Source organism: Alosa sapidissima, chromosome 18 (genome assembly GCF_018492685.1).
Source record: "Alosa sapidissima isolate fAloSap1 chromosome 18, fAloSap1.pri, whole genome shotgun sequence".
Lineage (NCBI taxonomy): Eukaryota > Metazoa > Chordata > Actinopteri > Clupeiformes > Clupeidae > Alosa > Alosa sapidissima.
In genome coordinates, this window is record NC_055974.1 from 20,490,001 (window position 1) to 20,512,421 (window position 22,421).

The 22,421-nt window shown below is 40.1% G+C and overlaps 1 protein-coding gene and 1 long non-coding RNA gene across 2 annotated transcripts; one reads left to right on the forward strand and one right to left on the reverse strand.

Annotated features, from left to right (window-relative positions):
* Positions 1–753: 753 nt before the first annotated feature.
* On the forward strand, positions 754–19,343 carry alpk1 (alpha-kinase 1). The gene is made up of 16 exons (XM_042069645.1): positions 754–1,279; positions 1,820–1,974; positions 2,205–2,403; positions 2,863–2,922; positions 3,028–3,114; positions 3,223–3,299; positions 3,955–4,050; positions 4,220–4,324; positions 6,183–8,622; positions 8,886–9,030; positions 9,242–9,407; positions 10,674–10,860; positions 11,461–11,652; positions 14,809–14,919; positions 15,635–15,686; positions 19,179–19,343. The coding sequence occupies exons 1-16, from the start codon at positions 1,171–1,173 to the stop codon at positions 19,228–19,230; spliced, it is 4,233 nt and encodes a 1,410-aa protein (XP_041925579.1). The 5' UTR covers positions 754–1,170; the 3' UTR covers positions 19,231–19,343.
* On the reverse strand, positions 16,760–21,912 carry LOC121689666. The gene is made up of 3 exons (XR_006024840.1): positions 21,846–21,912; positions 21,233–21,302; positions 16,760–18,070 (listed from the first exon to the last, which is right to left on the reverse strand). It is a non-coding gene; the product is annotated as an uncharacterized LOC121689666 (long non-coding RNA).
* Positions 21,913–22,421: the final 509 nt, after the last annotated feature.

Here is a 22,421-nt window from a genome sequence, read left to right on the forward strand (position 1 = left end):
CATTTCAGTGATTTTGTTATCTACTGAGTGTGTGTGAATTGCAGTTCTGGTCGAGGGTGTTTTACTTTCCGTTGAGATTGTTAAAAAAAAAAAGAGAAAAATAAATAAATAAACATGGGGACATATCTTGTTGTTTTGGTTATGTGTGTGTGGAATACAATACCATGTCTGGATGCATACTGTACCTACTGCATATCTGACCTATATGTTGATTAGTATGCTGTTTACATTTTCAGAGATTACCTGTGATATTTTCTGCATGGGTGTTTTTCTATGTGGAGTTGCTTGATTTCTTTATACCGACACTGTTAGTGGTTGTTCTTTCGTAAACGAGGACGTTTACTCTTGGAGGGGGGGACATATGTAAAAGACTGGTATCATAATGAATGTATTTTATCCCCTCGGGGCTTTCCGTAGTTAAATGATATTCCTGCTCTGGCAGTAGAGAGCGCTATTCTGGATACTGTGTTACAGATGATGACTACGTGCAGTAAACTGTTCTCAACAACTTCTGACTGACGAATTATTGTAATATAGTAATACGTGCTAAAGCTCGGGTACATATGTAACCTAACCTATAGGCTGTATTCTATTATATCATTCCAAAGTTACCACAATGTCAAAATTCGGCAATCCCGAATGTCATGATGTCATTAGGGATTTTCCGATTTTCGTCTCACATCTCATATGCAATCACAACAACGCCTACACTTTTTCCTGAGCCAATGAAAATGAGGGAATATAGCATATTAATAGTTACTACCGACAACCTCTGCTTCGTAGCCTACATGTTTTCACAACAAGGAAGTTGTATTCACTATTTCAGTTTGAATGCTCTACATAGCCTAAGTCATTTATTTATTCGAGCTATTTGCGGTTTTTTGTGAACGAAGGTGAGCAAAAAGTGAAATTGGGAGTTGTTCGTTAACTTGTGTTCAGCCAATAGTCCAGACAAACTCACCTAGTTCACAAAAAGTGTTATAATATTGACAACTGATAGTCAACTGATAGTCTAGGCTAGGCTACTCTAACGTTAAGTTAGATATCCAACTTCTCGAGGACAATGACAGTACCCTAGACTAACCGTGGGAAGTCTCGCATACTTCAGTCAGTCATGTACAGTCTGACTGTTTTAAACGCACACGAGTTCAGTGACATCGACAGTCAAATATGAACAGTCAGACGGTGACAGACATATTGGAGGAGTGTCACAGATGTGTGGAAGAAGGTGCCGTGGAGGCCAACGTGGAGGCGCTGCAGGACTTCACGTTATGTAGAGGTCAGAAACTACAGTGCAGAGCTGCAACACTTGGTCGAATTAATTTATTGATCGATTAATTAGTTGTCCACTACTGCTGTAAAACTCTTTTGATAATTAATGTATCTGTTTAGTATTTTCCTTTATAAGAAAAAAGAACATCTGCAAAATCACCTTCTGAAATATTTTCTGTCTTAGCCAACTTTATGACAGTGAACCTGGAACATCTTTGGGATGTGTGACCAAAACAAGACATTAGAGGCCATCATGTTAGGCTTTGGGAATCACTGATCAGCACCATTTTCACAATTTTAATCAACAGATTAATTGACAATGAGAATGATTATTGGTTGCAGCCTTTTGTTTTCTGAAACGTTTCATTTGCTCATTTTTGAATATTATTAGTGACATAAGATCTTTTATAGAATTGCAGTGGTTTTCTTTTGTTTTGGATCTATGTTTCATGTCATGTCTGTGTTGTCTGTGTCTTCTGAATTGACCCTGAGTCTGGCAATAAAGTTGATGATGATGATGATGATGACTATCCCATCACCCATCTAGAGACCCTATCCGATGAACTGGTCATACTGCTGCAGGATGCTGTGAACATGAAATGGCCATTTGTGCCTGAGAAATGGCAGTACAAGCATTCCTTGACCTCGAAGGACAAGGTCAACCTTAAGGACCTCATCAGTGAAAACTTGTCCCAACTGCTGGTACTTTCCCTTGCATTAAACACTGCATGTGTTATTCTAATGGTTGTACACCACCTTAATGTAATGTTTATGACTTATTTGGTTATTTGGTTTATCGCATTATTACACCTTACTGAATTGATAATTCCATAACCATATTGAAAAGAATTCAGAATAGATTTAGATAACATGTGCATCTACACGTATAGCCGTTGGTTGCTGTATTGAGTATGTGCATTTATATTTTGTAGGCCTACCTGAAGGCAGCCATCTTGGCTGGGCAGCCTCTCTGGGCAGCCTCTGCCATCTTCCTGGTTGACCGTTTCCTGTACTGGACAGACGACTCTCGACAGCTTCTGAGGATCACCAGGAAGTTGCATCAGCGCTACCCGGGCACACCTATCGCTCCGCAGGTGGTCATTCGGCAAGCTCGGGTCTACTTCAGCACAGGTGAGTTTTGTGTATAGACCCTTTCAGTCTGTTCAGTCTACAGTATATTCAGGGTTGAAACTTTCAAAACCAGCGCAGATACTTTGAAATGGCAATGAATCAGACTTTAGCATATGTTTGTTTATGCAGTGGAAAGGGTCTGTAACAATGGTATAAAGCAAATTAGTGCAGACATTCTGTGTGCCATGCACATCAAAACCAACTGCACGTGTAATGTGTTGTCATGTTGTTCATGTCATTGAATATGTCTTGTACCTGAACCTTTTTTTTCTCTTTTCTTGTAATTATGTTGTCTGCTTAAATGTGTATTATGTTGTCTGCTTTAACATTTTTGACTGCCTAGATTAGGCTATATACAGTATGCTACTGATACTGGTAGTCTCTAGTAGATATGGAGGGCAAGGCTGAATTATTATTAATTATTATAACAATTTAATTTGATTTGTTTTGAAACTGCAGGTAAACTACAGAAGGCGGAGTACATTCTTGCCAATCTAATAAGCAACAGTGGATCTACAGGTGAGGTCATCTGTTAATGAATGAAAACATTAGATTCAGAGTTTGATTGGCTCTCCTGTTTCTGTTAAGTGTTACTAAATGTGTTTTTTTCTCATCGCTGACTAGGATGCTGGAGGTATCACACCGACACTGATCGAACTCTTGTACAGGCTGTAAGTGTGCAAGTTCGTGGGCAAGTTCTTCAGAAGCTGGGTATGTGTGTGTGTGTGTGTGTGTGTGTGTGTGTGTGCTCGTCCACATGCCCATGTGTGTGCAACCCACAGTCTTGGTTTTTAGTGGCATTTTGATTTCTCTTTTCAGGGCTTTGGTTTGAGTCAGCAGAATTGATTTGTGCTTCCTTGGTTGGGTTTTACGCTCTTCCTCAGCCTGATAAAAAGGTAAAGAAATGCTCAAATTCCTGAGAGGTGAAGCCAATGTGGGTGACACTCACAATGGACATTATTACACACATTTCATATCATCTGACTGCTACTGCTTTGTGTGTGTTTTATATATATACTAATCTTGTATTCTGAACTTAGTAGGGCCTTTTGAAATCTATGAATGAATAGCAGTGGGTAAACGTGTTTTCACACAAGGGTCACACCTGTTCTAACTTTTCTTTGACCATGAGTTTCACTGGCATTGACATGTTCTTTAAAGTTTTTTAGTGGTGCCAAATATGGCTGTGGTCTCCAGTTACGCATACAGTTTACAGTATATAGTAAAGCGGGGATCACATTAGCCAGCGGCAAGCGGCAGGTTTCATATTGTTCTCTATGGTTCGGCAGCGGAACGGTGGCAACACTGGCGTAGCGCTAGCGTTGAGCAAGCTGATCGTTGAACTTGTTTCAACTTTCAAAGTGCAACGCGAGCGCATTCAATTGACAAACCGTTGTGTTGCTTAGGAACGAGACAAAACTTATTATGGTCTGAGCGTTGCGTTACGTTTGCTGCTGCCGCTTGCCGCTGGCTGATGTGATCCCTGCCTAAATGTGTAGATATGTCTCTATGTCTGACTGACAAGACTGACAACGTGAAATTAAATTGCAGGGAATTGGAACATCACTGGGTATCCTTGCAAACATACTGGTATCCATGGATGACAAGGATTTCCACAGGTTTAGGACAAGTGAAGACACTCATATGGTGAGATATACAGTCAGGATGAGTTGTATGAATGCTGACCATAGCTTTCTCAGAACTATGTTTATTATTTGCATTTAATTGCAACCTAATTGTTTTCCTTACTTATATGTGTGTGTGTGTGTGTGTGTGTGTGTGTGTGTGTGTGTGTGTGTGTGTGTGTGTGTGACAGTCCTTCCTTGGAAAAATCCAACATCGTCTACTTTCTGCAGCTGAGGCAGCTAAAATGGCTGTGATCTACAGTCAATATGCCTCACTGTATGTGCTAACAAACGTGGTAAGTGTAATCTCTGTGACCCTCTACTACAGTGGTGGGAGACTATAGACAAATTAGTTTTCATGCATGTGTAATGGTGGACGGTCAACACACAGAGTTGTGAGTTGAGCGTGGACTGTGTAAACTTCACTGTCCTGCGGTGTGCGCAAATTTGGCAAAAAAGGTTCAACAATTCAAGGCAGACTAGATTTCTTTTAACTTTTCATTCCAAATTGTGTGATACAAAATGTTAACAGTGAACTAAAGGCAAACAAATATCTGTTGGATAATTTTAACGCAACTCTGCTAGCCTCCACTGGTTGCGCCCATGGACCTGGTGCTAGCTTCTAATGGCCTCCTTATACCAAACAATTTAGACAAGATTTGGGAAAGATTCTTGAAAGATTGGAGTTTTTTAAACTAATGCCCCCCATTCAAGCTTTACTCAAAAGACTACAATTTTTCAAGAATCTTTCCCAAATCTTGTCAAAGTTGTTTGGTGTAAGGAGGCCACAAGGCACCCTGGGTGAACCGCCTCTTCAGCACCCAACACCCACACCCACACTCAGTATACACCTCTTCATCCAGGCAAGCAAACTATTTTCTCATTTAGACTACATTTAATAATCCCCAACTAAGTAAGATTAGGCAACCAATTTGCTGTGTCGATGTAATCTGCAACCTTTTTGGCTGTGGTCAGAGCCACTCTTGAAAACTTCTCCTGGTGACTGTTGCCTCCTCTCAGTCGTGGATGACATTCTTCTGACGTCATCAAGTGAGCCTGCCAAAGACTGGTCACAAAGTTTCAAAGGCCAAGGTTGTGGTGGTGCACGGGTTGATTTCACTGATTGCATTAGTGATCAACTGGAATTGCGTGCTATTTTATGGATTCCCCGCTGGAGTAGGAAGATGGTCAACCTATCCCCCTCCCCCCTCCTCTTCTCTCATAATCTCTGTGTGTGAGACCTCAGCAATCAGCCTGCGCGAAGTAGAAATGAAGCCTACTCATAATTGTCGTGCAAATGAGCGAGAACATGTTTGCGGAAATTAATAATAGTTTTTTTTCTGTTTTTTATTTTTATTTTTTTAAAGTACTCTTGCCACCCCCCAGAGGATGACCATATGTTGACCATATCAATATCCGCTACTGCATGGTGTGATAAACATTTGTTTTTATTATTATTATTATTATTATTATTATTATTAATAATAATAATAATAATAATAATAATAATAATAATAATAACTTGGACTTTGATGGTACCCAAGGTCGCTTAACAAAAGGACTTAGTGAAAAGAAATGTTGTGAGGTGCTTTTTGAACATGGGCAGGGACAGGGCAGAGCATGGGCAGGGACAGGGCAGAGCATGGGCAGGGACAGGGCAGAGCAGACATGGAGGGGTAGAGTGTAGGGAGCATTGACAGAGAAAGCCCTTTCCCCAAAAGTCCGTAACCTGGTACGGGGGGGTGACCAGCAGGTCCTTGTCAGGGGACCGCAGGGAACGCGACTGAGTGTAGGGGTGGAGGAGATCTGTGAGGTATTGTGGTGAGAGTCCATGGAGAGATTTGTAGGTGAGCAGGAGGATCTTGTAGGCGATGTGTGACTTGACTGGTAACCAGTGGAGCTGTTGGAGGATGAGGGTGATATGCTGCCAGGGCTTTGTGTTGGATAGAACCCTGGCAGCTGAGTTCTGGACAGAGTCTGCTAAGGGCCTTGGTGGGCAGTCTTGGTCTTGCCACTTTATAGGGCCCATAACCATCAGCTCAATGAATTAAAACAATCTCGCATTTCTAATTTTCTCAATTTTAAATGAAATATGTAAACTTGTGTTCATGTTAAAGGGTCTTGTGTTCATGTTGTGTTTTACGCTTTCTCCAGGTTGCCCAAGGGACTTGCCTTCTGTCATATAGTTTCTCAACAGAGTGCCCGCCAGCAGAGAAGACCACTTACCTGACCCAAGCGAAAGAGGCCTTTGAAATCGGTCTACTGACAAAAACCGAGGAAGATGTGGTGACTAGCAAACAGGAATTACACACATTCGTGAAAGCAGCTTATGCATTGACAATCATCCATAAGTGGCTTGGTAGCCCTTACAGCCTTGTGGTAGAAGCTACCCAGGTTTGTCGGGAAGCATCTACAACTTATTACTCTTACTGCTTCGAGGAGAGTGCTGAAAAAGGAAAACTGTGCAGAGAGATCATGTGGTTGGTGCATAAAGTTAAGTCACTGCTGAAGGTGGAGCCATTTGTGAATACTGACCCAGGATCTTTCATCCCAGACACCTACAGAGCTGCAGAGGATAGAATAGTCGTCTTCACCCTGGATGACTTTGCTAAGATCATGAAGAAATTTCAGCAGCATCACCAATCTGTTTGTGAGTCTTCTAAAGCAAACTGCCACAGGCATGATAATGCAGAATTGGAGACATCATCTGGAATCTGTGTCACATCTTTTGGAACAGCCACTGAAATGGCTAACACAGAATGCACCACAGAGAGCCAAGTAGACAAAGGGCCATCTGGTATCCAACAGGAAGTGATGAATGAAATTTCATCCTATCAGTCACCAACAAGACAATCTGCCCATTTACCTGGAAATCAGGAAGCTGTAGATACAGCAACCAGCAATGAGATGCTAGTCCCTTCTGTAGAGGGTCAGCAACCTGCAGGTGGGAAGAGGGAAGCAATGTTCTCTTCTGGCTTACTCAGTAATAGCTTAGGATCCTCATGGGGCAACATGATAAGCATCAATAGGAACAGTAATCAAATGGCAAATGCTCCAAAAGGCCAGGTTGACTCAAGTTGTCCCACGGAGAGTGATGACGATGACCCATCAATCCTGTTAGATTCTCTGGTACTAGGCTCATCTGCGGCGTCCATAGCCAAACCTGGAGGTGCGAAAGAAGACAAGGGTAGAAGAGATGCATCTACTATTTACTCTCCATCACAGTTTGCTTCTAATGTCAGAGCAGAGAGAGAGCGCAACAAGAGCCACCGTACACCTTTGTCCAAACAAAGTACTACAAAGACAATTCAGGACCAAAGTAGCATAGAGACAGAAGAAGATGAAACAGATATGCAGAACTTGAACATCCATACTCCCAAAGGAACCACCCAAAGCATTAAACAGAGGTCTTCCTCTAGTTCTTTGAGCAGTAGCTTTGGCTCACTGTCATCTTGGCAAAAAGTGCCTTCTCTTGACACAGAGTCGTCTGTTGATAACAGTCCTCTGATTGGACAAGGCAAAGGTATCCCAACAAACACGGGTGATGAAAAATATCCAGGTCCTTCAATGCTTTCCCATTTGTCTAGGCAAAGTGGTGGAACACTTGCACCTGGAAAGACTATACCAAAGACTATGCCTGATCAAAGGAGCATAGAAACTGAAGAAGAAGATCTGAATATTGAGAATATCAGCCACACATCACTGAATTTCAAAGAAGCAAATCAAGGCAACAAAGAGAGGTCCTGTTCTAGTTCTTTGAGCAGTAGCTTTGGGTCACTGTCATCATGGCAGAAAATTCCTTCTCTTGCTACAGGATCATCTATCGATGAAGGCCAAGAGGTTGTCGGAGGCAATGATATTCCAACAAACCAAGTTGATAGTGATAAAAAGTGCCAGGATTCCACAACAGGATCTATTTCATCTGGGCAAAGGGGTAGAGAGGGCAACAAACGCAAAACTATAGCTGTGTCTGCTACAATTCCAAAAACGATTTCTGACCAAAACACGGAAACAGGGGAAGATGAGCCAGATAGGTTGTACCTAAACCATACATCAGTAGGTCTCAGAGGACCAACCCAAGGAAACAAGGTGGTGTCATTTTCTAGTTCTTTGAGTAGTAGCTTTGGGTCAACATCTTCCTGGCAAAAAGTGCCTTCCCTTGATACAGGATCATCATTTAACAGTGATAGTGGCTTGACAGGAAGACGTGAGGGTGTCCCAGCAAACACTGGGGAACTTTTTGAAGCTAACAAATTACCTTGCTCTTCACCAAGACATTATGGTGGTCCCCAGAAGAGTAGTGAGGACAGTTCTGAGATGAAGGGAGATATTTTGGATCCTCTTCCCCATTCATTCTTTACCCAAGACGTTACAAAGGCAAAGAAAGAAAACTCCTCAAACAGAAGTCAGCAGTCTATTGGAAATGTCAGATGTAAGAAATGCTTCCCTCCTCACTTTGTTGAGATGGGTGTGCTGAGCGATATTCTGACGCGACAAGATTATAGTGCACTACTTGCAGGGGTGTGCCATGGATGCCTGATCAACAGACTACCGAAGAAGACAATTCCACCCTTACCTCACAATAAAGCCTATGGTATGGTTCTACCCATCTAAATGTTTGTGTCAAATTTTACTGTTTCATTAACTCAAGCACTGCGTTCTAACTGCAATTGTACGAGTACGAGAATGTCCCATAAATGCTCTCTTTTGACATAGTTGTCATTGACTGTGTTACAGTATGTAATATTATGAATTAGAATTAGCTAGAATCACCTAAAAACACACAGTGATATACATGATATACTTTAAACACTTGAATTGTATTATTTTAACTGAAAAGCTATGGTCTCGTTCCAGGTGCAGTCTTGCTAAAGTTTTCAAAGTCCACTGGCTTGTGGACTGGCCGTGAGACAAATATATACATTGGTGGCTATCTGCAGCAAGGCCAACAACGGAAAGCATTCCAGGTTCAGTTCCTCCACCAGGAAGAACTCTTGGGCAGGTGAGTATGGTGATATAATAAAACTACAAAGTTTGAACCACATGAGTACATCACTTTTATCTATTAGTTAAAGGTTTGTAATATAGTTTGAGATTTTCATGTCCTGCCACACTTATTTTGAGACAATGTGAGACAAACATTTTAATGAACTTGAAGATCAACAATATTTCCCAAACTGTATGTTAAACATTTCTATCTCTTTGTCAATTAGTTATGTGGGAAAGCAGTATTACAGGTGTGATGTGGCCCTCCATGATCACCTCAACGACGTGGAAAGGCAAATGACCGCTCAGTACTACGTGACGGAGTTCAACAAGAAGTTGTACGAGAAGAGCGCCACAGCGCAGATCTTCTTCATCCCCTCGGAAGTCCTGCTGGTGAGTGCCTGCGTGCGATCGGCTGTCTGTCTTCGCCATGTTCTAGCTGCAATGCTACTTTCAGGAGCATCTGAGAAGCACTATCTAGACTAGGCTGGAGGAGCTATGGCACAATCGATAGCTTCCCGACATCACACGGGCCTAGTTTCCTGTCACACTCAATGGGCTCTTTGCACTAAAAGGCTTTCAATTCAGCCGCTTTATTTCCGGTTAACTGTGGAGCGTTAACTGTGTTGTAACGGCACCTTCTGTTATATTCTGCTCCTAACATCTTCACTCTAACACTGAATATCTTGTTAATAATAATAATTTTAACTCACATAAATCCTTCTTTATCGTAACATGCTGATTTATTAGGTACAGCACCCCAACGGGTCCGTGAAGACACTAATTACATTATAGCAGCAGGTTCAAACACACCTGGCTCCACCGGAAACAAACGAGCCGTAGGTGCAAAGAGCCAATAGACCTCTGAAGTTCGCCTACAAAAAAGCTGTCATCTTTGAGATCCGGTATCTGGCGATTTTTTTCTATGGGAAAATAAATGGGGATTTTGAATCATAGCACCTTTTAATCTCTCGCAGGGATGAAAAAGTCTGAAATGCAGACGTTTTCCTGAACACACTTTTATCCTCTGCCTTCGAGTGGATAATGTGAACTCCAGTACATGAAGGCGGCACACTTTGATTTTTGCCGTTCCCAGCTAACTTTCTAACTAACGAAATGGCAAGTTCCATCACACGTTAGCTCTGGGGTAGTAAAAATCAAAGTGTGCCGCCTTCACGTACCGGAGATCACAGTTTCCACTCTAAGGCAGAGGACAAAAATGTGTAGATCAAAATGTTTGCATTTCCGATTTCTTCATCCCCGCGAGAGTTTAACATGTGTTATAATTCCAAATCCCTATGTTATTTTCCCATAGGAAAAATCTCAAAGCAAAGATGGTAGGTTTTTTTTAGGCGACTAGAGGTCTATTCAGAGGCAAAACACAACAGCAACAAAAATATGCTTAAAATACTCTAGGCGCATATTTAAAATTGTGCTGTCATTGTGGATGACTGGCTGGTCAATATGGATGATTCATAGTATGAACACAGCTTGTTGAGGTTGTGGCCTGTGACAGGGTCCTGTCAGTTGAAAGTGAGCTAATTGTGGCCTGACAGTGTCGGTTGATGTTTGTTTTTATTAACATTGAGGGGCTCATATTTCAACGAGCTATGTTTTATTGTAACCAGATGAATAGATCATGTAAATATTACTTTCCAGATTTTAGAAGGAGACACCATCATTGGCTGTGTGACAGCAGAACCATACATGCTGGGAACTTTCAGCAAGCTCACCAACAACACGAAAAAAGTCATCAGGAAATATAAGGCCTTTGAGTATGGTATTGCCTTTGGCCACTTTACTTATGAGTATTCCGGAGGGAAGGAGGTTGTTGTGGACCTCCAAGGTAAGCAGATAAACCATAGACTGAATAGAACTGAGATAAACAAAATGTCCACTGTTGGCTTGATTTGATTTAGTTGGGATTAGGTTTGGACTGATAATTTGTAATATTTAAATATATAATTATATTTATAGACAACTATGTTCATATGCAGTATATTCAGTCAATTAGAAAAGAGATAAAAGACGATAGAAAAATGATGAGTAAATCAGTTAATATTCTGTTTTAAAAGAAAGGCCGAAGCATTGGTGTTATTTCAACTTCCAAAACATAGAAGTGTTAATTGTCCTGAGTTTACTTTGATGATGCTCACAACTTGGATTTAATGCATACTCCTGGAGATACTCAGAGGCTACAATGAGGTGAACCATGGGACCTTTTTCACAGCTGCCATTTTGACATAAAATGTATGGCAGACCCAGGCATTACTTTAATTACATTAATGTTCTGATTCTGCTACACTGAACAGAGACTTCATTAGTGTAATTGGTAACACCTGTGCTAATTGCCATACTATTTCGTGTCAAAATGGCTGCTGTGAAAAAAGGTTTATTTCTCTTCCCATAATGTTTAAATCTGTAATTTGATTCTTTAACCATGCAGGTTGGGTGTCAGTGAGCGGTAAAGGGCTGACATACCTCACTGACCCCCAGATCCACACCCTATGGAAGCCCCGGAGTGGGACCTCCAACTTCCATCAGAGAGGCATCAATCTGTTCCTGGAGGAACAACATGGCCCAGAATGCAATGAGGTCTGCAAACTGCTCGGTCTGAGGAAACTGCAGATGCCCAAAGGTGCACTGTAATGTCTACAACTATGCGTGTGAAAATTAAATACATGAATTGAAAAAGGAAATATGAGTATTCATAAAGATATAGTGTTTTTGTGGTTTAGTGGTTCATAACAGAACAATTTACAGAGCATTTTTATCATTTATATGTTTCTTCTTGGTGTGCACGTTGTCTTTCAATCAGGATCTTAAAAATGATAACATATTGAACTGATTTTGTCTTAATTGTATTGCTTTCAATCTTAATTCATGGCTAGCCTGGCTAGCGCCACCACTTCTCAATGAGACGTGGTCTGGGATCCAAACGTTCATTTTCTCGTATTTGAACAAAAAGCCCAGATCCGTTTATTGGGTGCCACGGATGTCTATCAAATGCGTCTGTGCATAGCTCATCATCGTCTTGCTTTCCCCCCTGTTCTGTGATTGGTTCCCTATCTCAGGCGAAAATTTGCTCCATGGTCTCCAGGCTGCCTTAGCAGCGTGAATCAAATCGCGCGCAAGGCAGCATGGGAACACCCAGGCTAATTCATGGCAGTAATGTTAAATATATAATGCATCCAAAAAATGCATTTGAGATAGCTGCTGGATTTTGTTAATAAAATATCTGCAGGCATCCAACGTACACCTGACAAGGAGCTTATTTGAATTCAAAAGCATACACTTAGCCTAATTCAACATATAACTAACCTAACGGCCTACACAGCACAATTTAATGATCTGACCGGTGAAGCACCTGATTTTCATACCTCTCGAAATTGCCGTTTCCCTGTGCCACTACTCGCGTATTTGCCAGGTTTATATCCATAGCCTACTCACAGAATTATTGTTAGCTAAAGCCACAGCTGGACATATGAAAAGCAAATAATTCAACTAATTGCAGGTCTCCCTCCAAAGTTCTAAACCCCAAAGTCCATCTCTCTTATTCTCTGTGCATTCTTGTCTTCTTATCTTACTTCTATTGGTGTTTGGCATTACTGTTCCCATGTCCACATTTTAATTGCTACACATACAAGTAATATTCCTAGATCCTAGAATCATCTAGAGCAGGGGTCTCCAACAGGTAGCTTGCGAGCTACCAGTAGCTCCCCACCTGTTTCTAAGTTGCTCTCCAAAAGGTTTTAGGAAGATGTTCATAAATCTGATAACCCAGTCACTTGGGAAACAACATGTTAAAATTTCTATGTAATCAAATTCACAGTCTACAAAGAGAGAAGGTAAATGAGTGGAAAGGAACCTTTAAAAAGCATACAAATCTTATTCAGCAGTTTTGGGTGGAGATCAGCTATGTGAATACCATAACATAACATAAAAGCCCTCGGCAATGTCCATTTTGTCAAAGTAGCTCTCGGAGGAAAAAAGGCTCTCAGCCATGTCCATTTTGTCAAAATAGCTCTTGGAGGAAAAAAGGGGAGACCCCTAATGTAGAGGCTTATTATAGGCTATTTTTTCTACTTAGACCTTTATTTAAGTTTTTAAACAAATTAATCATGGTGCAGCCTCTGAAAGTGAATTATCATATTTTATCAAATATCATTATTCTTGCAAGTATCATATTTTATCGTGCAGTTTTTGATTGTCATTACGCGATCACATTCATTTTGAGAGAACTGATACAGGCTATACAGTAGTGTGTTTACATTTCCAGGTCATTTGCGTCCAGGTTACTTGCTGTCATCATGTCTCACCTAAAATATCACAGGCACACCTTAATTATACTTTCTGGCTACATCCCTGCCTCACTGATAGGACGCAATCTGTCCAAATGATGAACCACAAGTCTGAGAGCTCAGCTGTCACCACAGGGGCAGTTTCGAGGCCCCTTTTCTTCATCATACAGTGGACAATATATGGCGCCTGGGTTAATATCACTGTTGATTGTTTGTTTCCTGTCAAATGCCATGTAGGCCTACAGTATGTCATTGATTAGGGACAATAGCCTGGACGTCTTCTCTGCCATTGTCACTATATGGCTATCTATGCTTTGCCACGATTTGTTGTGTATACTAAGCTCTGGATAATTTTGTGTCAGGTCACAGACGCATATGCTGAAGTGCCTTGTGGTTTGTGTGTGCCTCTCTCCTGTATACTAAGCTCTGGATAATTTTGTGTCAGGTCACAGACGCATATGCTGAAGTGCCTTGTGGTTTGTGTGTGCCTCTCTCCTGTATACAGCCAAAATAAACTTGTATCCTTTTGTACTTCTTCTCTGTGACTAGATCTCGTCTCTCACTTTCGTACAGTATATTACATTTTTCCCAAGACACAGTAGAACTACAGTAGAACAACAGTAGAACGTCCACATATCCACATAATGTCAGATGTCAGGCAGGAAATAATCAAATCAAAATGGAAGAAATTATTTGTAAATACAGAAATGCAAATAGTTATACAGGCGATTATAAACTATCAAAAACATAATTAAGAACACACACACACACACTGTACACACATACACACACACACACACACACACAATGTACCATTATTCCCACCATCTGTCTGAATGTCATGTAGCAGCTGCTTGGGATGAGCATGTTGGCAAAGCACTGTGCATGTCAATGCAGCAATTTCAAAAGGGTAGATGGGACAGTGCCAGGGGTGTAGTGGTAAAATAAGAGGTGGGAAAACTAGGAATTCTGTGATCACAGTAAGGTCAACTGCTGCGCCATGAGGTATCGGATTTTTAAAAAAGCCATTCAGAACATGTTTGATGATGGTGGAGGTTATTGTCCAATGTTTATAACAATACCAGTAGTATTAAATGGTTCCTAGAGTGTTGATGAGGGTACATATTGTGAATGTTCAAGTTTAAGTAATTTGTTGTCATGTACTCCTTCATGTAAAAGGAATTATAAGTAATGAAATCCCTGTGCTCAAGAGCCAGCTCAACTTTAAAGAATAAATTGAAAGTAGTAATTCAAAAGGTATATTGTGTGTATGTGTGGGGGGGGATGATGAAATGGTGGGGGGGTTAGTGTGTGTGTGGGGAGGGTGGTGTACCTGTGCGTGTGTGTGGGAGGAAGGGTAGTGTTTTTTGCATGTTGCTTGATAACTCATGAGAGCCTTTTGTCCAAGAGGGCAATAAGATCACCACAATATTTCCATAATAAAGCAACTCCCTATGGATTTCAATGCTCCTTTAAACTTGCTGTGTCCACAGCCCGACAGATCAGTCAAAGACAGGCAGACAGAGAGATCCCGCAACCAGACCGTCACAGAAACAGAAACACAACAGAAACCTCTACAGACAAGCTGCGACTGACACACTCAGGTAAGTGCACATTTACAACCCCCCTCCCCTGCAAATAATAATAATAATTACACAACAGTATGTTACTATAGAAAACATGCTGTTGAAATCCATTATTGGATTACATCAAGGATGCTCTCATTTTACATTATGAATCTGTGTTGTACTTTAATCGGTATATGCAGTGTGTTTTCTGGATTTTCAGTCCCCTGACAGCATAATCTGATATTCTTCTTTTTTCATTGTTTATCTCTCTCTCCTCACTTGACTATCATCTTTTTTTACCCTTGCATCAGCCACTCACATCTCTGTCTCTCTCTCTCTTGCTGACATGCCCTGAATTCAGTATGGGACGAAGCATACCATTATATTCAGTGTAATAACATTTACATAACAGTTATCTCCGTTATGCATATTGATAAATGTAGATCTATTTTTCCAGTGATTAAACTCATCTCTCATCCCCACATCCTCCTCATCTGTTCTCTCATTCTTTTTACATCTTTCTTTCTCTTCACAATTTGCACTGACCACTGTCATGAGACTTGTATCATTAAAGTAAATATGCGTAATATACTTTCTATAGCCTACTTAATATATTATACTATACTAACTATAGCCTACTCAATATACTAAACTAACTATAGCCTATTCAATATTATACTAACTATAGCCAACTTAATACACTGTACAATACTATACATACTGTGCTAATATTATACTTTCTGCATTGTAGCTGTAAAAGCTTTCTGTCATGGAGTGGAGACTGGTCTTAATGCTGTTCCCAGGTCAGTGACATTTCTGGCAGCCAGTGCAGTGTGTGTGTGTGTGTGAGAGAGAGAGAGAGAGAGAGAGAGAGAGAGAGAGAGAGAGAGAGAGAGTGAGAGGGATACAGACATAAAGACAAACAGAGAATGAATATGGTGGAGGTGCATGTTTGCATGTGCTTGTCTGTTGTTGATGACATATGCAAAGTCCACTAGATATTGTACTGTTGACATGAAAAGATGGAACTATGTAAAACATGTAATATCATTGGTACATGTTTGCTGTATTTATTTTGGAAAAGCACAGTTTTATCACGCACATCCAAAATTCATCCAGGTGCAGGATCGAAGATACGGTTTATAAGACAAAGTGAAGATCCGCACACTGTAGAGCTCCCATTTAAGTATTTTTTTTATTTTGGTAACGTTTCAAGCCCTTCCTCAGACTTCCAACCAAGTGTTACACAACTGCCCTTTTAAATTCCATCTGTCACGTGATTACAATTAGGTTGCAGGATCCATTAAACAATTAATTAAAATAGAAGAGATAGAATATTGCAGCATGCCCGTGTACATCAAAAATACACATATACAATCAATTCATTGCAGAGGTGAAAATAGACTATTGCACCATGCCGTGTATATACACAATACAAACATATACAAATTATAGTATACAATATACACAATATTGCCAGTACATACAGTATAACATTTTCTTCATTGTGGGTATAAAAACTCACATATCCAGTCCACACATCAGATCACCATATATTTACAATTTCATTCAAGGTGCAGTATTATACTATACATATCAACTTTCAAAAACATATACATATATCCATGTTAGAAAGTATGTTTGAATTTACTTTGCAACATATTCAAGTAAAGTTGTGGGTGAACCAATCCCTACAAAAGAACAAAAGTCACAGAGTACCAGATACACTATTCAAGAGTAGATATGAGAAAACAAATACCAGGTTCGAGAAAACCATGTTACCCTAAAAAGGTCTAATATCAAATTCTTCGTTAAGACCTCTAGGAGCTAAGGTGTCCAACATATATATCCAAAACAGTTCTCTTTTTAAGAGCATATTATCAACGTTACCCCCCCCCCACGTGGACACTTGATTGCCTCAATCCCCACATATTTTAAACCGGAAACATTGTGTTTAGCATTCATGAAATGTACAGCTACAGGGCTAGATGTTACACCATTTCGAATAGCACTGCGATGTTCTGAGATCCTTTTAATGCCCTAGTGGTCTTATATATGACAATCCACAGGGGCATGTCAACATATAAAAAACATTGGTAGTGGAGCAAGAGATCACTTCTTTAATCATATATTTTTTGCCATTATGAGGATGATTGAATGTATTAGTTTTATAAGTGAAATGGCATTGTTGGCATCTTCCACATGGGTAATTCCCTGTAGGTATGGAGTTAAGGAAATGAGGGGCCACTATGGAAGGTACGTCTGCTCTCACTAGTCTGTTGTGTAGATTAGGTGTTTTTTTGAATACCACTCGAGGGGGATTATGGAAGCAAGTTCGTATGTTGGGTCCGTGTTCAGAATGTGCCAGTGTTGTTTACAGTAATAGCACGCTCTATAGTAGAAGGGGGTCACTTGCGCTTCAGCCTGGTTGGTGCTCACGGAACAGGACGCAGAAGTCAAAAAGGGAGATCCAAGGTCTAACAGGAGCCAAGGAGCAGGATCGGAGCACTCAATGCTTTAACGTGTTTTTATTTGTGCGAACTGACTAACGTTTCGACGCCGAGTCAAAAGAAGACCTTGGATCTCCCTTTTTAGCACCCTCTATAGCTTTAGCTACCGGAGAGTACTGGATGGCACACACTATTCTCTTATCATCCCTTTTGTTTTTTTTTGCGTGTTGATGCATCATTAATCCAAGATTCCATATATCCCCTTTCTCTAAAACGGTTTTCCAAAACCAAACTTTGTCGAGTGAAATCATCATAGGAGCTACAAATACGTCTAATCCTGTTAAATTGAGAGATAGGAAGATTCCTTTTTAGGTGGATTGGATGGTATGACTCAACATAATTGTCATAAGTCATGGTATCAGTAGGCTTTCGATATAAATCCGTTTTCAACATATTGTTCTCCTTAATTATCAGAATATCCAGGAAATTAATTTTCTCTTTGTCAGAAGATATAGTAAATTTAAGGTGTTCGCTCTTAGAGTTTACAAAGGTAAAGAAATCCTCCAAAAGTTTGTCAGATCCTGCCCAAATAAAGAACACATCGTCAAGGTACCTCCTCCAGATAGAGATGTAATGAATGAAGGGATTGGCTTGAGGGTCATAGATGTGTTCTTGTTCAAACAGTCCAACATATAGGGAGGCAAAGCTGGGTGACATTTTGGAACCCATGGCGACACCTGAGATTTGAAGAAAGAAATCATTGTCATGTAGAAAGGCATTTGAAGTCAGCACCTCCTTAGTCAGATCCAATAAACATTGGGTGCTTGGATAAGCCTCAGATCTGTTATTTAGAAATGTTTGTGTAGCTCGTATCCCATCCTCAAAAGGTAGAGGGATTCAGTATCCATTGTCACTAATAGGTGGGACTCCTCCACCTTTCCAATTGACTTGATCACCTCAATGAAATCCATGGAGTCTTTTGTATGAGAAGGTAATGGCATAACCAACAGCTGTAAGGAATAGTCCACAAAAGCAGATATATTTTCTGTCAGTGACCCAATAGCGGAGATAATAGGTCTCCCTGGAGGGAAATCCGTAAATGTTTTGTGGATCTTAGGTAAGATATAAAACACTGGAGTGATAGGAAACTCAACCATCATAAAAGAGTGTTCCTGTTTAGTAATTATGTTCTGTTCCAATAAGATATTCAAACAGCTATGGATACGCTTCTTAAATTCCTTAGCTGGGTTACAGTTCAATTGTTGATAAAAAAAAGTTGTATAATTAGCCAATTGCCTGTATTTATTTTGGTGCATGCATGTCTCTACGTAAAACTATGTAAAGTGGGATAGTATTGTGTTGACATCAGTCTGTGTCCGTAAAGGGTTACATTTTACTTGACATTATGAACATAAGAGTGACATGACACTGTAATGAACGTGTCATGAACAAGTCATAAATGTTTATGACATAACGCTTCTGTAAGTGTCATTTGGTTTTTGTCAATATAAGTTAGGATTAGGGTTAGGGTTAGGTTAAGGGTTAGGTCTAGGTTTAGGATTAGGATTAAGGTTAAGGTTAGAGGTTAGGATTAGGGTTAGGGTTCATGTGTCACAACAGTGTCATGTCACTCTTATGTCGATACTGTCAAGTAAAGTGTTACAGTTGAGTACTAGGATACATGGTGAATGTGTCTCTACGCCACACCCAGACATTTCAAAGACTTGCTCTCTCTCTCTCTCTCTTTCTCTCTCTCTCTCTCTATCTAACTATCTCTATGTAAAGTTTTTATCATAATTATGAATGTCATGACTTTTGGTAAGTGAACATCAATTTTTGTTAAAGGTTTTGTCATGGAGTGTATCCCTCATCACTTCTACTTTGTGAACATGAGTAAGACCTGGACTGAGGCACAGCGTTACTGCAGGGAGCAGTACACTGACCTGGCCACCATAGAAAACATGGAGGACATGCAGATGATGATGGACACCGCTAAAGGTTATGATGGGAAAGCCTGGATTGGGCTGCATCAGACTGATGTCCCCAGCTGGAAGTGGTCCCTGGCAGATGATGGTTCCTATAATCCTGGAGAGGTTAACTTCACTAAATGGGACAACGGAGAGCCCAGTGGTGGGGCTAGGGAGGAATGTGCAGAACGGCTCCCCGGGGGTTTATGGAATGATAAGGATTGTAATACACCACTTCTATTTGTGTGCTATGATGGTGAGGACATTTATTGCTGGTTTCCTTGAGTATTTATTCGGTAACACTTTACTTGACGGGTGAGTTCATAACACATTCATAGCAGCTGTCATAAACTGCACATAAAGCATTCATGACTGTTTCATGAGACATGACTCAACATTCATACCAAACCTTTCATGATTGTGGAAGACAGAACAACGAAAACTTGTCAAAATAAAAGTCCAACATCATATTTGTGTAACCTGGATACCATTAATTTAATCTCTCCAGCCTTTGTAAATATTTCATGAATACCTTATAAAGTCTACATCGAATGTCACTTTACTATACAAGTTGTGAAGTATTCATAATAACTGAGTTTAACACTGGGAGGTCAACTAGCCTACATTCAGCTGACCCGTATTTGTGTAACCTGGAACGGTTGAACATTCCAAGAAGCAAAAGATGAGAAATCATCTGCAAAGGTTACATCATAAAACAAATACATTTTTATTGAAACAAAAATTATTTGCTTGACCATGTTCTGTCTTTTTGGCACTGGAGTAGCCCATTGACTCAGATGTGCTGTGATCAGGTAAGAGGTTTGGACCAAAAACGGCAATGCTGCTTTGCGACTTTTATTTTGACAAGCTCTCATCGTTCTGCCTTTCACATTCATGAAAGGTTTGGTATGAATGTTGAGTCATGTCTCATGAAACAGTCATGAATGCTTTATGTGCAGTTTATGACAGCTGCTATGAATGTGTTATGAACTCACCCGTCAAGTAAAGTGTTACCATTTATTCTTATGTTGAAACTATGAGAATATCCATTATTGAATTGTAATTTTAACAATACACTATTCCATCCTAATGCTAATCAAAAACCCTATTAATACTAATCAAGAAGTCTCTCAGGTTATTTTATATACAAATGATTTAATAAAATACACAAGCTACATACTGTATTATTTGTCATGAAAACATTTTAACCACTTCACCTGATTCAGAAAAATCTTAAAACTTATTACCTTTTAAATGGATTTGAAAAGTTGACCCTTCTAATTTGGTGCTGCTAAATCCACATAGGTGTAATACCCATGGCTGAAAAATTCATTGCTTTATGGAATTAATTAAATGGTGTGTACAGGGGGTTTGGGGGCAGGGGGCGGCCCCCATGGTTGTTTTAGTGCCCTAAAAAGTGTCCTATAGGCTATTGGCTGGCCTTTTTATATTTTATTTTATAAAATACACAAGCTACATATTATTTGTCATGAAAACATACATTTGAAGTTGAACACTAGGACCTAGGCTGACAGATGCATTGTTTTATGTAATTAATTAATATTCATTAGTTATTTAACTACTTATTATTATTTAAACATATGCTTTGTTCCTGAATTCATGTACTGTTACTGGTACAAAAAGATCATGGCAAATACATTTGAGTTTCATGTGCAAATTCATCCACATCATTACATTTGTAGCAGACGGAATCTACATCCGCATTCTAGTAAGGGCTACAACTGCTCCCTGGATGACTGGAAATTACAAGATCTGTGTTCCTAACCCCCAAGTCAATTCGCCTCAGACCTATGCTGCCTTCACTAGATAAATAGGATAGTTTAGGCTTCAGGATTTCAGCGTGTTACAGTGATGACCTAAAGAGCATACAGTAACACATTCATAAGTGTGTGTTTGTTAAGTGTCACTTACCCTGTGTTTCCCCCAAACTACACTATTCTGTCAGCAGAGAATGAGACGCCCCTACTCCAGAGAGAATTACCTGAAATATCAAAATGAAGAACGTCCCAGCAGAAACAGTATTTGAAAAGTAGAAAATAAGTGCTGGTGACACACAAAATGGTTGGCCAACCTTTAGAACTGAGCGCTCAAATAAAACTATTCTCAATTTTCAATGAATTCAATATGAAACCCTTCAGTTCAATGTCAGTGCTATTCAACCTTGAAGTAGGCCTACTAACGGTTCTTAGCAAAATTGCACATTGCCATAAACAAAGATAATGTGTTACAATAACCAATGTGCTGCTATGGGCATAACATGTCTCAGTCCAAAATACCCAATTCAAAATGAAAGTGTTCAAATGAGCTCCTTGTAATTCAGTCTGTATGGTTTAGCGAAAATAATTAGATTAACTTCTCCTTTAGCAGCGTGGGGAGTCCAATATCAGCTAGCCAACTCTCCTTCCCTCGGCAGGTGCACTGAGCCTCACTCTCGCACGTAGGCTACACACTCCAAAAGCCAGGAGGCAAACTCTGCGCTGTTAAAACGTACAACTTTACTATATTGAACATTAACACCGTTCACCTTCTTAATTATCTCCCTCTCAAATGGCAGCCATTCACCCATGTTACCGTCTTCACGTACCGCTCACTCGCCCTCTAACTTCCGGTGCAGTCTCCACACTTCTTCTATGGTATTTCTAAATGCTGATTCGTTACTGATTAAGATATTTTAAAAGTAAATATATTTTACATCTGTCACACATTTAAAAGGGACATTTTTTTTTTCTTTCCCAGATCGGCGTAAAAATAGAAATTATGGAAAACTGCTAATCGCAAGTGATATTCACTCATTATGAACTAATTGTCTGAATATATGTCATTCACTTACTGTTACTTCCGTGGGATTTGCTGTAAGATCATTTTTGTTTTTCTCTTCCAGAGACCCACAGTGGCAATAAGCGATATGTCCTCATTGATGAGAAGAAGTCCTGGAGAGAAGCTCAGAAGTACTGCAGAGAAAACCACACAGATCTGGTGAGTGTGAGACACGAGGAGGAGAACCAGCTGCTTGAAAAGACAGTGGGAGGGAAAACTGTTTGGATCGGCCTGTTCAGAGACGACTGGACGTGGTCTGACCAGAGGACCTCATCCTTCAGAC

Bases quoted from the DNA above. Each gene is read 5' to 3' on its own strand.
- alpk1 (XM_042069645.1), top strand. From the start codon at position 1,171: ATGAACAGTCAGACGGTGACAGACATATTGGAGGAGTGTCACAGATGT. The intron at 1,975-2,204 runs GTACTTTCCCTT...TATATTTTGTAG, and splicing joins AAAACTTGTCCCAACTGCTG to GCCTACCTGAAGGCAGCCAT. The intron at 14,920-15,634 runs GTAAGTGCACAT...TCTGCATTGTAG, and splicing joins GCTGCGACTGACACACTCAG to CTGTAAAAGCTTTCTGTCAT.